The sequence below is a fragment of the Onychomys torridus genome, chromosome 4 (assembly GCF_903995425.1).
Source record: "Onychomys torridus chromosome 4, mOncTor1.1, whole genome shotgun sequence".
NCBI classification, from domain to species: Eukaryota; Metazoa; Chordata; class Mammalia; order Rodentia; family Cricetidae; genus Onychomys; species Onychomys torridus.
Window position 1 is genome coordinate 120,014,595 of NC_050446.1, and position 13,608 is coordinate 120,028,202.

At 42.9% G+C, this 13,608-nt stretch overlaps 1 protein-coding gene across 13 annotated transcripts in view; it reads left to right on the top strand.

The window, feature by feature from the left end:
• Nucleotides 1-13,608, top strand: part of Ptprt (protein tyrosine phosphatase receptor type T) — a 1,144,051-nt gene that overhangs the window by 1,076,115 nt on the left and 54,328 nt on the right. For all 13 annotated transcript variants that reach the window (XM_036185148.1, XM_036185155.1, XM_036185146.1 and 10 more), the window contains one exon: nucleotides 18-105. In XM_036185148.1, coding sequence (XP_036041041.1) covers nucleotides 18-105 — 88 coding nt within the window. The remainder of the gene's footprint in view (nucleotides 1-17; nucleotides 106-13,608) is intronic.

Genomic DNA, 13,608 nt, shown 5'->3' on the forward strand with positions numbered 1-13,608 from the left:
CTGCCTTTGCTTTGTAGGCCTTACCAGAGGGACAGACAGCTTCGTGGGACACAGCCAAGGAAGATGAAAACCGCAATAAGAATCGATATGGGAACATCATTTCCTGTAGGTGTCTTTCTGGGAGTTTCTATGTCTGGGATTTGATATAACATAATCCTTATGTTCCCAGCTTTGGGTTAGTGGATTATTACGATGATCCCAGGCAGGGATAGTGAGGCCCAAATGAAGTCAATAGCAATCCTAAGCAAGGAGGGAAGGGAGAGAGGGAGGGAGGGCTGCCACAAAACTGACTGCCACTCAGTGGTAGCATACAAATATCGGCACTTCCAGATGATGGTATGAACAGCTTTCTAAGCAGCACAGGGAGAAAGAACAATGTTACCTGAGAAAATGTTGAGTTAAAGCTCTGTTAAGAGTTGCCCATTGTAGCCTTCATGTGATCTATTGTAGCCCAACCCAGGCCTGTTGACATCCTGTCCACTGTGTGAGGAATATTTCTTAAGATCTCAGGGTACCCCAGTTTAGGCAAAGCAGGGGGAAAGGAGGAAATCCTAAGGGACAAGTTATTTCTAGCACAGTTAAAAGTTTTGTTCTAACTGTCTAGACATCGCCAAAGAAAAAAGCTGGAGGAAGAATAAGACAGGCAGTTTGTAAAGAAAGAAAGAGGCAGAAGTTTTCGCTTAGCTGTTTCCTGTGCTGATTTAGGAATGGGCTCTGAATAGTGGAACTAATCAGAAAACATTTATAATTTCTCTCTTGCATGCAGACAGCAAGATTTCTTGCAAGTGAAGTGTCGGAAAGAGATATTCAAATAGTCAGCAAACATGTATTAAGGCCTGATGTGTGGGCCTCCTCTGAACACTTCCCGGGCTTGGCACTGGAAAATGTCTTTGTTCTGGGACAGGTGGCTATTCACTGTGATTTCTCCCCACCATCATCTGCTGCAACACAGTGCCTGGTGCACACTAAAGTGTCCAGTGCATTATCCAATGTCCTTGTCAGGTTGTGAACTCAAATAGGGTTCACTGTCAAAAATAGGTTTCCAGTGCCCTGCTCCTAGGAATATTGAACAGATGTGGCAAACAAATGCCTAGAGCATAAGGAAGGGAGGCTTACTCATAGAGACAGGAATACTCAGGCCAACAGACAGAAGACAAGATATATGAGAGATATATAAAAGATAGGAGAGGCCTCCTCAGGCCTCCCACAGCTCATTCCTGCCTGGGTGATCCCAACTGTCCCCTGGATCTGGCCCAGCCTCTTCCCTGTCTCCTCCATATCCAACTGGCCCAAACTTTCTACCTATCTGATCCCTGAGAGAATTCATAAAGATCTTTACTACATGACTTTACTGGTATTATTTTTCTATTCAAACCTCTCCAGATGTTGCTTTTCACCCTTGAGTTCTCCTTCTTGCAAGGCCTTTTCCAGATCCATTCATGGGAGCTCAGTCCATCACATTCTCCTGATTAAGCCACACCAACTCTCACACAGCTCTTGAGCTTTCCATGTTGTCCCTCCACACCTCAAGGTCACCTTGGCACATTTCATTCTCTCTGTCAAAGTGCTCTTCCCTTCTCTCTTTGACTTGCGAATGTCTACTTCTTCTTTTGTCTATCAACTATCATCACTCTCTAGGGGGGGATTTTTTTACCCTAAACATGTAGATTAACCCCAATATTCAGCCCTAGAGCTCTATGTCTTATATTCACCTTGGACTTTGTCATTGCTGTACATTGAGAGGCGTTTGGATGAGTCTACTTGCTTGCCTCACAGCAGCACAGTCCACACTGGAATGATAAGTCCAAAGAGGGAAGAGCCAAGATAAGACAGGATGGGAAGGAGAGAAGGACACACCTTCCTGATGAGAGAACCAGTTGAAAGGCAGTAGGAATGGGATTGAACTCCTTTGCTGAGATGACTTCCTAGGACCTATAGCCACATCACTCACTGTACAGTAGCACCAATGGCAGAATGGGTAGCAGAGGCAGCATAGTGTTAACAGGGATCAGGTGCCCAGGCCTGGTATTCTAAGGAGCTATATTCTAGCTGTAGATGCTGTGTGTGAGCTCCTTTTTTAAGTATGCATTCCACAGACCTCACGGTTCCACCCTGCCCTGCCCATATCTCTTTAACTAAAGATTATATCCAAAGCCAGGGAAAGATGCTATGCCCAAGCACAAGATAGACAGCAAATCTGAAGAATAAACATATCTGGGAGAAATCTCAACTGCCATGAAACCCCAAGTTCCTCACCAGTCCACAGAAGGGCCTCTTCCACTTCCACAGAGAGATTACATTGCAGTTGTTCCCAGCAGCAGCAAGATTTACAACAGCTTTCTAGGCTGCCTCTGTGCCCCAACCCCAGCCATCCAATGCTAACCACTCTTCCTACAGACATGTCTTGCCTTGAAATTTTTGTCTTATATACACCCATGGAGAAAAAAATAGAGATGTAGAAAATTCAGGAGCCTTAGTAGTACCCCCTTTGTGGTTTTAAATAAACCCTAATATCTTTTCTAACTGAAGTTCAGTGGCTGTAGCACATTGGGCTAGTATATATACTATTCTAATATATATACTATACTGAGTCCAGCAGAGAGACACAGTCAAGGTGACTTGTGGGTCCAAAGAGAAACACAAGACATAAAGGGGAACAAAAAAGGGGGGTCCTGAAGTTTCAATGAAAACGGTTAAAGAGGAACAGCCCAGAGGCCTAGAAAGTATCCCTGCCCTTATATGTGTCCTTCTCAAAGGCCATGCCTGTGCAGCCTAAATAAACAGAAATATTCTTGGCATAAGAAGAAAACCAGCTGTAATTACCATCTTAAGGAGCCCAGGTTCCCTAAAGACCAGAGTAGAGGGTGAAGGCCCAGGCCAGGGAGCACAGCAAAGATTAAAGGGGAAAAGAGGAGGGCAGGGGCTGCCATCAAAGAGCTGTGAAAGAGAAACCTTGGTAAAAGAGCTCTTTCTTCCAAATGATCCCATTGAGAATATATTAATAAAGACCAGGCTTTCCAGGGAGTTGAAATGGAAAGGAATGGAACAGAAGGAAATGAATGGACAAAGTGAGAACAAAGCCCTTTGCTTTCAGATAGCTCCAGGGCAGAGACTGTGAGCAAGAAGGAATTTCAAGAATAGCAAAGTGTCCATCTCCCACTCCCAGCCCTATGGACATTCTGGAGCTTAATGAATTTGGCAGGAGGGAGATGACTGGGGAAAAGACAGTTCTTAGAAGGGCTGCAGATTCCATAAAGTGGCACCGTCCTGTCCGGTGATCCATCAGGATCCCAGTGGAAAACAGATGGGACCCGCAGAGAGCATCCTTTGAGAAGTAATGACAAGTTCCTTCATAAAGGTGTAATCTAGGAGCAAAAACACTAGAAGCCACCAAGGAGTCTGCAGAGAGAAATCACCAGGACTGGAGAAAGAGGCTAACTAAGGGCAGGTGTGTCCTCTAGTGAAATCTCCAACAAAGGGGATGGGGAATAAGTTCCCTGACCCTGCTGTCTTGCCTCCACACACACTATGCTGCTGCTGTTTGGTAGCTGAACCCAACGAGAAGCCAGAGAACAGGGCCAACCCAGTGGCTCTCAAGCTATGGTCCCTAGGCAACCGTAGAGCATCACTTTGGAGCTCATTGGAATTGCCAATGATCAGCTACATCCCTAAACCTCCATCATCAGAAGGCAGCACCCAGCAGTCTTATTATTTAAACTGTCAGTGGTACTTTGGGAATCTCATACAGTTAATGGACATCAACCTCCTAGATCATAGAACCAGGTGGAGAACATAAAACATGAATCCCAGGGCTCACACTCATTTGCTAAGGCTCCTTTTACCTAAGCCTTGGGGGATCTTAGAAAGGTTACTGGGCTCTGGTGTATTGGAGTCTTGGACAGGAGGTCAGGGAGAATCAAGTTGTAGTCTGTTCTGCCAGTTAAGTTCTTGGCAACCTGTGGCAAGTCCCCTCCATTTCTCTTGCCTATTTCTCACCTATGAGGTCAGAGTCCAATGCAGAAAACCCATATTAAAAATGAATGGAAATGAAATCTACATCCAGTGTGGCCTTTGGGGTCATGAATTTTTTCATGTAGGGCAGTCTAGCCTCTGAGTTGACAAGCCTGGAGAGATGGCCCAGAGATGGATCTATGATACCCAAGGTCACACTGTAGTTAGAGTTTTCCTGCCTGGCCCAGTCAGGACAAATCTCTCTCACCTGCCAGTCTCACAGTCGCTTAGACCCAACCAAGAAAGCACACAGAAACTTACATTGTTTAGAAACTGTATGGCTGTAGCAGGCTTCTTGTTATCTACTTCTTCTATCTTAAATTAACCCATTTCTGTTAGTCTATACTTTGCTACATGGCTTGTGGCTTACCAGTGTCTTTACATGTTGCTTCTCATGGCGGTGGCTGGCGATGTCTCTCCCCAGCCTTCTACTTCCCAGAATTCTCTTCTCTCTTGTCCCGCCTATACTTCCTGCCTTGCCTGCTGGCTAATCAGAACTTTATTTACACAGAGCGATATCCACAGCAGTCACACAGTCACATAGTGAGTATATAGGACTGCCATGGCCAGAGCTCTGATTTGTCATCTGCCAGGATGCCACATACTTCTTGCCAAGGGATCTCTCTGGTATATGAAGCCCCATGTATGCTTTCCAGAAGTATGTGCTCCCAAGGGCCCAACTTCATAATAGATAAGCTCCATAAAATGGAGTTCTCTTCCTAAAGTGGGAAGGGCCAGGAAGGAATCAAGTCTAGAACAAACCTAGAGGCCCTCTCGTACAGCAAGATTCTCTACTGCCTCCTGGGAAGAGAACTAGGGTGACATAATTTCTTCTGACCCTCGGCTTCTCCTCTTCTTAGTTCTCTCTGAAGGTGGCTCTTGGTGGATCCTACATGCTTCTCCTAATACAGAAATCATTGGTGTTCCCCACAGCCCCCAAACTCTGTTGTTCATGGCCCTAATTCTACTGCCAGCATCTGTGTCTTTCTCTGAAGATATGTTCTGGCCACTAAACCATCACTCTCTGTTTGAAGAACAGACAACAGCACTGGAGAATTAAATGTCCTTAGGAGTTGCTTTCAACTGATAACTGGTACAAGTGGGTGTCTAAGAATCCCAGCTTCCTCTCCCTGGATGTCTATATTTCCTGACTTCTCCCAGAGCTCCACAACAGGACTAAGTCCTGCTTGTTCAGTGTGACAAATTCTGGGTGATACTCCTTTGTTGGATTTCTTTCTTGCTGGAAGACCCTACAAAATCACTAACTTAACTCCTCCATTCTGGTTCTGCTTCCACTGTCCTTTCAGAAAGGCTTCTTGGTGGGGCACTGCCTGGTGACATGCTGAGGATGCAAGGAGAAGCACTGGGAACAACACTGGCCTCTCTCTTCCCTGGGTACTCTTCCCATCTATTCTTCCCCTCTCTGGGCTCTGCATTGGGAATGTCCCAAATTCAGCGAGCAGCTAGAATTGATCTTTCAAGACAAGGGGATGAAGAGAATGTGTGTGTGTCCTCCTTGTGTGGTGCCCAAGCTATACCTCCTGTGTCTCAATAAGGATAATTCAATCAAGATTGAATGTTTAGACCTTTAGCTTGGATGAGGTACCCAGGCAGGCCCTGTGGAATTACCTGCCTCCTCCCTACCCACTTGTACAAGATGATAGCATTAACATTTCCAATACTTCTAGGAAATGGTTTTTCAGCTCCACAATTCATTGTAATGAGTCAAATCTCTTTTCTCTGAAAAATTGCACCTGTTTTTTACCCTCTGCAGTGCCCAGAAGACAGGAGGGAAGATTATAAAGTATGCAAATGATATTCTCTCCCAGCCCCACCTCTCTGAAGTGATTCTCTCTTAAAGTAGATGTGACTTGAGATGACTGATTTATTGGGTTCTGTCTGATGATGGAGAAAGGGAGGGGAAGCTGGGGTTTGTGTTTTAGTTAGAATTGTGCAGAGGAGCAAACTGAACCTTCTCCTGTGGAGCAGTTGTGAAATGACAAGATAGAGACAGGGGACCAGTGTTGGGGACTGAGATGTTGATGGGAAACAGGGGATAGAGGGATGTGAGGCATTGGGTCTTGGGGGCCAGCCTGCCACTATATAAAGCTATTGGCCTTGTACTTTTTCTTGAGTGACAGAACACCATGGAGCCTTGAGTTTTCCATCAAATGAAGTAAGGTGTACAATATGCCACTCAGGGTTACTTTTTTCTTTTCTTTTTTTTTTTTTTGTTTTGTTTTTTGTTTGTTTGTTTGTTTTTGTTTTTTTTTTTTTTTGGTTCTTTGGGTTTTGTTTTTTTGTTTTTTGTTTTTTTTTTACCATAGCTGAGGACCGAACCCAGGGCCTTGCGCTTGCTAGGCAAGTGCTCTACCACTGAACTAAATCCCCAACCCCCAGAGTTACTTTTTTAATCAAATGGCATAGTATCAATGCAGCTTCCAGAATAGTCCATGCAACACCCTATACTCTCCATACAGATAAATTTTTATCTTTTGCCACCTGCCACTGAGGGGTCTTTGACCTCATGGCCCAGTTCCAGTAAGGTCTTGTGGTCTTTCCCAAGAGAGATTAGATTTAGGACAAATCTGTGCTGAATAACTTGACATTGATTTGCATGCTTAAAAAAGGGTGTACACCACAATCATGGAAGACCTTTCTAAAACATCCCATGCAAGGTTCTACTTGCAGCTTCTGATTTAGGGAAGCTGGAGTATGGTCCAAGAATCTGTATATCTAAAGATCACACTTGGAGATTCATTGGTTGATAATAATAATAAAGCTGAATTTAGATATTTGTGTTGATTTTTGTAGCATGTTGGGTTTTTTATATTTGATCTCTTTTCATCTCTGGTACAAGTCTGCAGTAAAAAAAATATGATTTGGAGGTTATAGTTGAATAAATAGAGGTTCAAGGAATGTTATGACCTAACCCAAGTGCTATTATGATCTAGTTAGGGAATAGGGAATCTCAGGTTGGCCTTCAGAATTTAGACAATCCTTTAGCTCTCTTCTAATAAAGATAAGAATTGGGGCACATGCCCAGCTATGTTCATAGCAGCATTGTTTGTAATAGCCAGAGCCTAGAAACAACCTAGATGCCCTTCAACTGAAGAATGGATAAAGAAAATGTGGTACATATACACAATGGAGAGAAAAACAATGACATTATGAGGTTTGCAGGCAAATGGATGGATCTAGAAAAAATCATCCTGAGTGACTCAGAAAGACAAACATGGTATGTACTCACTCATACATGGATACTAGATGTAAAGCAAAGGATGACCAGACTGCTACTCACAACTCCAGGGAGGCTACCTAGTTAAAAAAAAAAAGACCCTAAGGAAGATACAGGGATCGACCAATGATGAGAAATGGAGGAGATCTACATGAGCAAACTGGGGGAGGGTAATAAAGGGCAAGGGTCAGGGGAAAGAGAGCTTAGTAGAGTGGGAGATCCCAGCTGGATCAAGAATAGAGAGAGAGAACAAGGAAAGAGATACCATGATAAATGAAGACCCCAGGCCAGGAGGTGGTGGCCCGCGCCTGCAATCCCAGCACTTGGGAGGCAGGTGGATCTCATGAGTTTGAGGCCAGCCTGGGCTACAGAGCTAGTCCAGGACAGGCTCCAAAGCTACAGAGAAACCCTGTCTTGAAATACCAAAAATAAAAAATGAAGACCCCATGGGAATAAGAAGCAGCAAATAAGAAGTGCTAGGGAGGTCCCCAGAAATCCACAAAGATACCTCCACAATAGACTACTGGCAATGGTGGAGAGAAAGCCCGAACTAACCTACCCTGGTGATTGGATGGCCAAACACCCTAACTGTTGTGATAGAACTCTCATCCAATGACTGATAGAAGCAGATGCAGAGATCCATGGCCAGGCCCCAGGTGGAGCTCCAGGAGTCTAATCAGCTTGAGAGAGGTGGGATTATATGAGCAAGAGATATTGAGATCATAATTGGAAAAACCACAGGGACAAATAGCCAAACTAGTGGAAACACATGAACTGTGAACCAATGGCTGAGGAGTCCCCAAGGAAATGGATCAAGCACTCTGGATAAGTGAGACAGTAGATTAGCTTGAACTATTTAGGAGGCCCCCAGGTAGTAGAACTGTCCTTAGTGCATGAGCTGGCTTTTTGGTACCTAGGGCCTATGCTGGGACACTTTGCTCAGCCTAGGTGAAGGGAGGAGGGGACTGGACCTGCCTCAACTGAATCTACCAATCTGAGCTGAATCTCCAAGGGAGTCCTTGCCTTGGAGGAGGTGGGGATGAGGGGTGGGTTGGGGGAAGGGCGGGGGAGGGTGTGAGAGGAGGGAGGACAGGGGAATCTGTGGCTGATATGTAAAATTAAATTAATTATAAAAGAATAAATTAAAAAATTGGCTGTCAGTATTAGGGCAGGACAGGATGGAGCTGCAAGTGTGATGAGGGATCAGCCATGATAAGAGGAAGAATTTGATCCTGATGCATGATCTTAGCTGAATGTGTGCTTCAGCACATGTAAAGGCTCTGTGAGCAAAACAAACACAGGCAGGACATTTTAACAACTTAAAGCCAAGGTTACCGAGAAGTGTGTGGAGAGGAGAACATGACAAGATAGTGGGTTTCCAGGCAATCGGAGCATGTGTGGCTTTGTGGGGTATGATAAGAGTCTGTTAGTGACGTGCTCCAGTTGATTCATGTCAGTGAACAAAAGCAGACATATTATCAACAAAATTTTAGTGTATCTGAAGTTTGAAGTTGGTGATGGTGGGAATATTTACACCACAGAAATCAGTCACCTGATGTAGTGGTATTTGCTCTGCCCATGACATTGGGCTATAGAGCCCAAAGGAGGCGGTGCTTCCTGCTGCTCTATGTGACCTCTTAAAAGGAGAGGGAGAAGGGTCACATGCCCCTTCTCCCTGCTGCCTGTGAGGTGAATTCACTCCAGATCAGATCAGAGGACAACTTCAGCTGTCTACTCCATTCTGTATTCATGAGTGTATTTCCTCAATTTATATCTTAATAAATCTCTATTACCCATTAAATAGACTCACACTAATTGATCTTAATAACATATCAGACCTTTTTCCCTTTCAGAGAGCTGTTTGTAAAACATTTAGCAGCACACCACTGGTCCACATTCTAAAGACATAAAGAACAGCTAGACTGAAGACAGAAGGTGATGGTCTCCCTCCCCTGCACTGTGTTCATGGGATAGTTTTCCTTCATAGCCCTCTACCATCTACCAATAGCTATTTCTCTCCCAATTCCACCTCCTTGAGGAACCTGGGGGATCCAGGATTCTGTCCCTTCATCTTAACTTCACAGTCAGGGAGCTTCTCCTCTAACACATGACTCTACATAATTCTTCTCTTTGTCTCAACTCTCAAACACTGCATGCCAAATTAGCTGTTTTTCAAGCTTGCAAAATGTAGATAGAGCAGCATAATGAACATTCTGGGCTGCTTGTAAATTACCTTGTATAAGCTCCTTGCCATCGTTGGCTGCCCCATCTTTCTCCATGTGCATGTGGGTAAACACAATTTTTATCTTTCTAATTACATAAAGTTAGAAGAAGAAAGGGACACAGAATAATATTAGCATTTCCCAGAACAGATAAATAAACCATGAGGATACTGCCACTCCTTGCATTGCCTTTCTGGTAGACCTGTTTCTGAATTCTGTCCTTAAAGGAATGCATGTATCACTCTTGTCCTCTACAGATAAACAGATTTGTCTTGAGGCAGGTAGACAAATGGGGAACATCAGCTTTCTAGGTGTCTCTACTGTCACCATACTGTGTACCTTAAATCCAGTCCCAAGGCTCCATTTATTGAGTCCCTGCTATATGCCAGGCACTATCCTTTATTTTTTTAGGAGCAATTTTAGTTTTAAAGAGAGTCTGAGTGGCAAGCACAGAATTCTGCACCACTTACATGTTGTTCCCTTTTCATCAATACTTCATACAAGTACAGAACATTTGCTGCAGTTGATAGACTAATATTGGTCCATTGTTACTAGCTCAAGTCCATAGTTTACATTAGGGCTCACATTGTATATTGTTCAGTTCTGTAGAACTGGAAAATGCATATATTCCAATTACACTATTTTATAAAATAGTTTTCTAGCCCTAAACGTCCCCATTGCTCAACCTATTTAACCCTCCTTCCTCCTCTTCTAAGCCCCTGCCAAGCATTGAAGTTTTTATAGACTCCACAGTTTTTCCTCTTTTGGAGTATTATATAGTTAGAACCATATGTAGTATCAACATTCAAAGCAGCCCTTCCAGTTTGGGTTCCATCATTTAGCAATCATATTTAAGTCTTTTCCATGTCCTTTATAGCATGTAAGCTCATTTCTTTTTATCATTGAATAATATTCCAGTAAATGGCTATATCACCTTTTATTTATCCAATTCACTTAGTGAAGATATTTTTGGTCTCTTCCAAGTTTTTATAATCATGACTAAAGCTGCATTAAATATTTACATACAGCTTTTAATGTAGATATAAGATTGCAATACATTAGGTAAATACCAAAGAGTATAAGTACTAGATCACATGGTAAATAGATTCTTCATTTTGTATGCAATGGTCTTGCTGTCTTCCAAGTGGCTGCACCATTGGGTGTTTCCACCAGCAATGAGTGAGTGAGCATTCCTGTTGTAAATATTGGCAAGTACTTGGTGATATTGTGGTGTTTTGTCACAGTTGTATATGTAAAATTTAACTGCTTAAATTTTCAGTTTCCTAGGTACTTGAGTCTTGGTGCCTTAATGTGGCATAGAGGACACTCCACTTGAATCCAGCTTTCTCCTCTGTGCCCTCTTGTTCCTGTTCCCCTCACAATCAGTGACCCAGGACAAAAGAATCTCCCACAGTCCTACTCCCACTGCACCTTCCCACAATGTGTTGGCCCTTTCAGGATCCCTGCTTCTGAGAGAAAGACTCTTGATGCCCATGGATCACTTTCACTTTCTCAGTCACATTTCAGTACACAAAGCTCACTATCCCTCACTTCTGAGACCTTGATGTTTCATTTCCATCCATCTCCTTGAACAAATTGCCTCAATAGCTTAAGCATGAAGCTAACCTGCTGTAACCCTCACTTAGTCCCTTCAAGTAGGCTGGCACATAGTAGGTACAGCAAGTGTGTTCTTAATAAATAAATGGAGATATTGGTAGATACCCTGATGTGATATGTGTTTACCAATACAGTACAAATGAGATCATGATATTATATGTGATAAAGACATATAATCTTTAAAGATACTTGATTAGAGATAGTAAGTTTCTTTCTTTTGCCTTGTTTCTAATGATTTTTGCTTTTAGTTTTATATATATATCCCCTTTCAACATTTTAAACCAGAACCTCTGTTTCCACTGCTGTGGTCTCCAGGCAAGCATAACTCAGTTTGTAAAGGAAATTTTGATCTGCCTCCTTAGCATAGCAAGCAATTCATCAGTTTCATAAATAAAAGAAACTTTGAATCACTAAGTCATTAATAAGAGCATTGGATGAAAACATAATATATATTTCCCTTCTCTGAGGCTTACAGATTCTGTAACTGACGGTAACAGAGCTTGATAGCCTGGGTTAAGAGATACTTGGAATTCCTCAGGACAGTGCATCCTGCTGGTAGAGCAGGATGAACCTTAGAGAGTGGCTATATAATTTGTAAAAGTGCTTGACTTCTGTGAGCCTGAGTTTCTTTACCTGTGAAATCAGAATCATAATAGCACATCACTATGACCATGATAAGGTGAAGAGAGCTACTTTTAGGGAAAAGTGAATAAGATGATAAATCTAGTATTGGGGACTTAAAATAAGTTCAGTAAAGTCTAAGTTCAAACTCTCCTCATGCTATGCCCTATATCTCTATCCCATACCCATTCAGAGTTATCTCCGACCTACTCCTTCTCTCTAGTGGCTCCCACTGAAACTTTCCCTCCTTGGAGAATTAGAAAAGGGGTATCAAGTATAACACATTATCCAAGCATGGTACCTAATACCTGTTGACACTCATGATTGACTCTGAGTTAATAGACATGAGTGGTGTCTTATACCATCCCTGGGCCTGTTTGCCCATAGCTGGACTCGTCCCTGACCTTCCAGTTGATGTTGCATTGCAAGGAGCTGATCTCTGCACGATGACTCCTTTGCAACCAGGGACTCTCCTCCTTGTGTCCAACTCCTGCCAAAGAGACCCCTGGGGTGCCAGTCCTAGAAGGCTGTCCCAATTATAGAGTTCTGAAAATATTACCCCATCTCTCTCTTCATCTGTCCTGCAAAAAATAGTATCTCTTCATTGTTTTTCTAAATTATCTCACTTCTTAAAAGTTCCTTCCATCACTCAACCAATAACTTTCCTGGTTTTCCCCCACTGTGAATACTTACATACTTTCCAATCTCCTGCTTGGAGCTTTATGAAAGTAGGAACATATGAACTTGGAGTTAACAGGCCCAAACTTGCCTATGTTGCACCATTCACTGGTCATATGGCCAGTTTTTATGAACCTGAGTTTGCTCATTTGTAGCAAGGACTAACAGAACCATTCTGCCACTCTCATGAGATCACTGGTAGCACCCAATGGGGCCATTCACTTATACACCCACCACACACCCACTGAGTGCCTGCTGTGTGCTAATCCCTTAGGGCTGCAACAGAACACAGAACAAGGCAGCTAATGCCCCTATCTCAAGAAACTCAGATTAATACCAGCAAATGTACTTATAAACTGAAGAGTACTATAAAAGTCTAAAAGGAAAAGCTGGTTTGCCCTCCTTAACCCCATGAGGCCTTAGAATGCCCACATCTCACTATCCCACTGACTGTGAACCCCATCTCTGCCCTGGAGTATGGTGGGGATAAGGTATGTATGCAATGGCAGGTGCACAGTGACCCAGGTAGCAGAGTGAGGGTTCTACCCAACAGACCCAAAAAAGATGTTCTCTAGTGCATATATATTAGCATGTCAGAATTGACTTTAATTAATTGCAAAGGATTATCCAGCTTTTTCTGATGTACCATTTAAAGTGATTCTAATTTGGCATTATTTGAAGCAAGAATGTTATTGACTAAAACCTGTACATCTTGTTTATGTTTAGAATGTGTTTGAAAAGGCATTCTCAGTAACATGACTTTTAGTTATTGATGACCTCCTTTCTAATGATCCCATCCTCAGTTTAATGATGGTATTGATAATACCCTGCCAATAATCTGTCTGCACCAGTGCTCCAAGAGACAAACATAAAGCAGTTTGTGTCCATGGAGAAATAGGTAAACTTGCTGTTGTTAAGCAAGCATGGAAATGGAAAATATTGTTTCAGACTCCATGACCTTATGTTCTGGGTACATACATCAGTCTCTCATGTATTATCCCATGAAGCAGGTATTTCCATCCCCTTATTGATGATGGGATCACTAAGACTTAGGAAGCAGGTGACACACCTGCTCAGGTAATGGTGACATCATGAAGAATGGAAAGTAGAAAGGGGTCCTTTTTCAGATTTGTCACCTCTCTGTACCTCTACTTCCTAATCTACAAATAACACAACTGTGAGAGAGTGACATAGTTCTTGGTGTGCAGTCACTAATGAGTG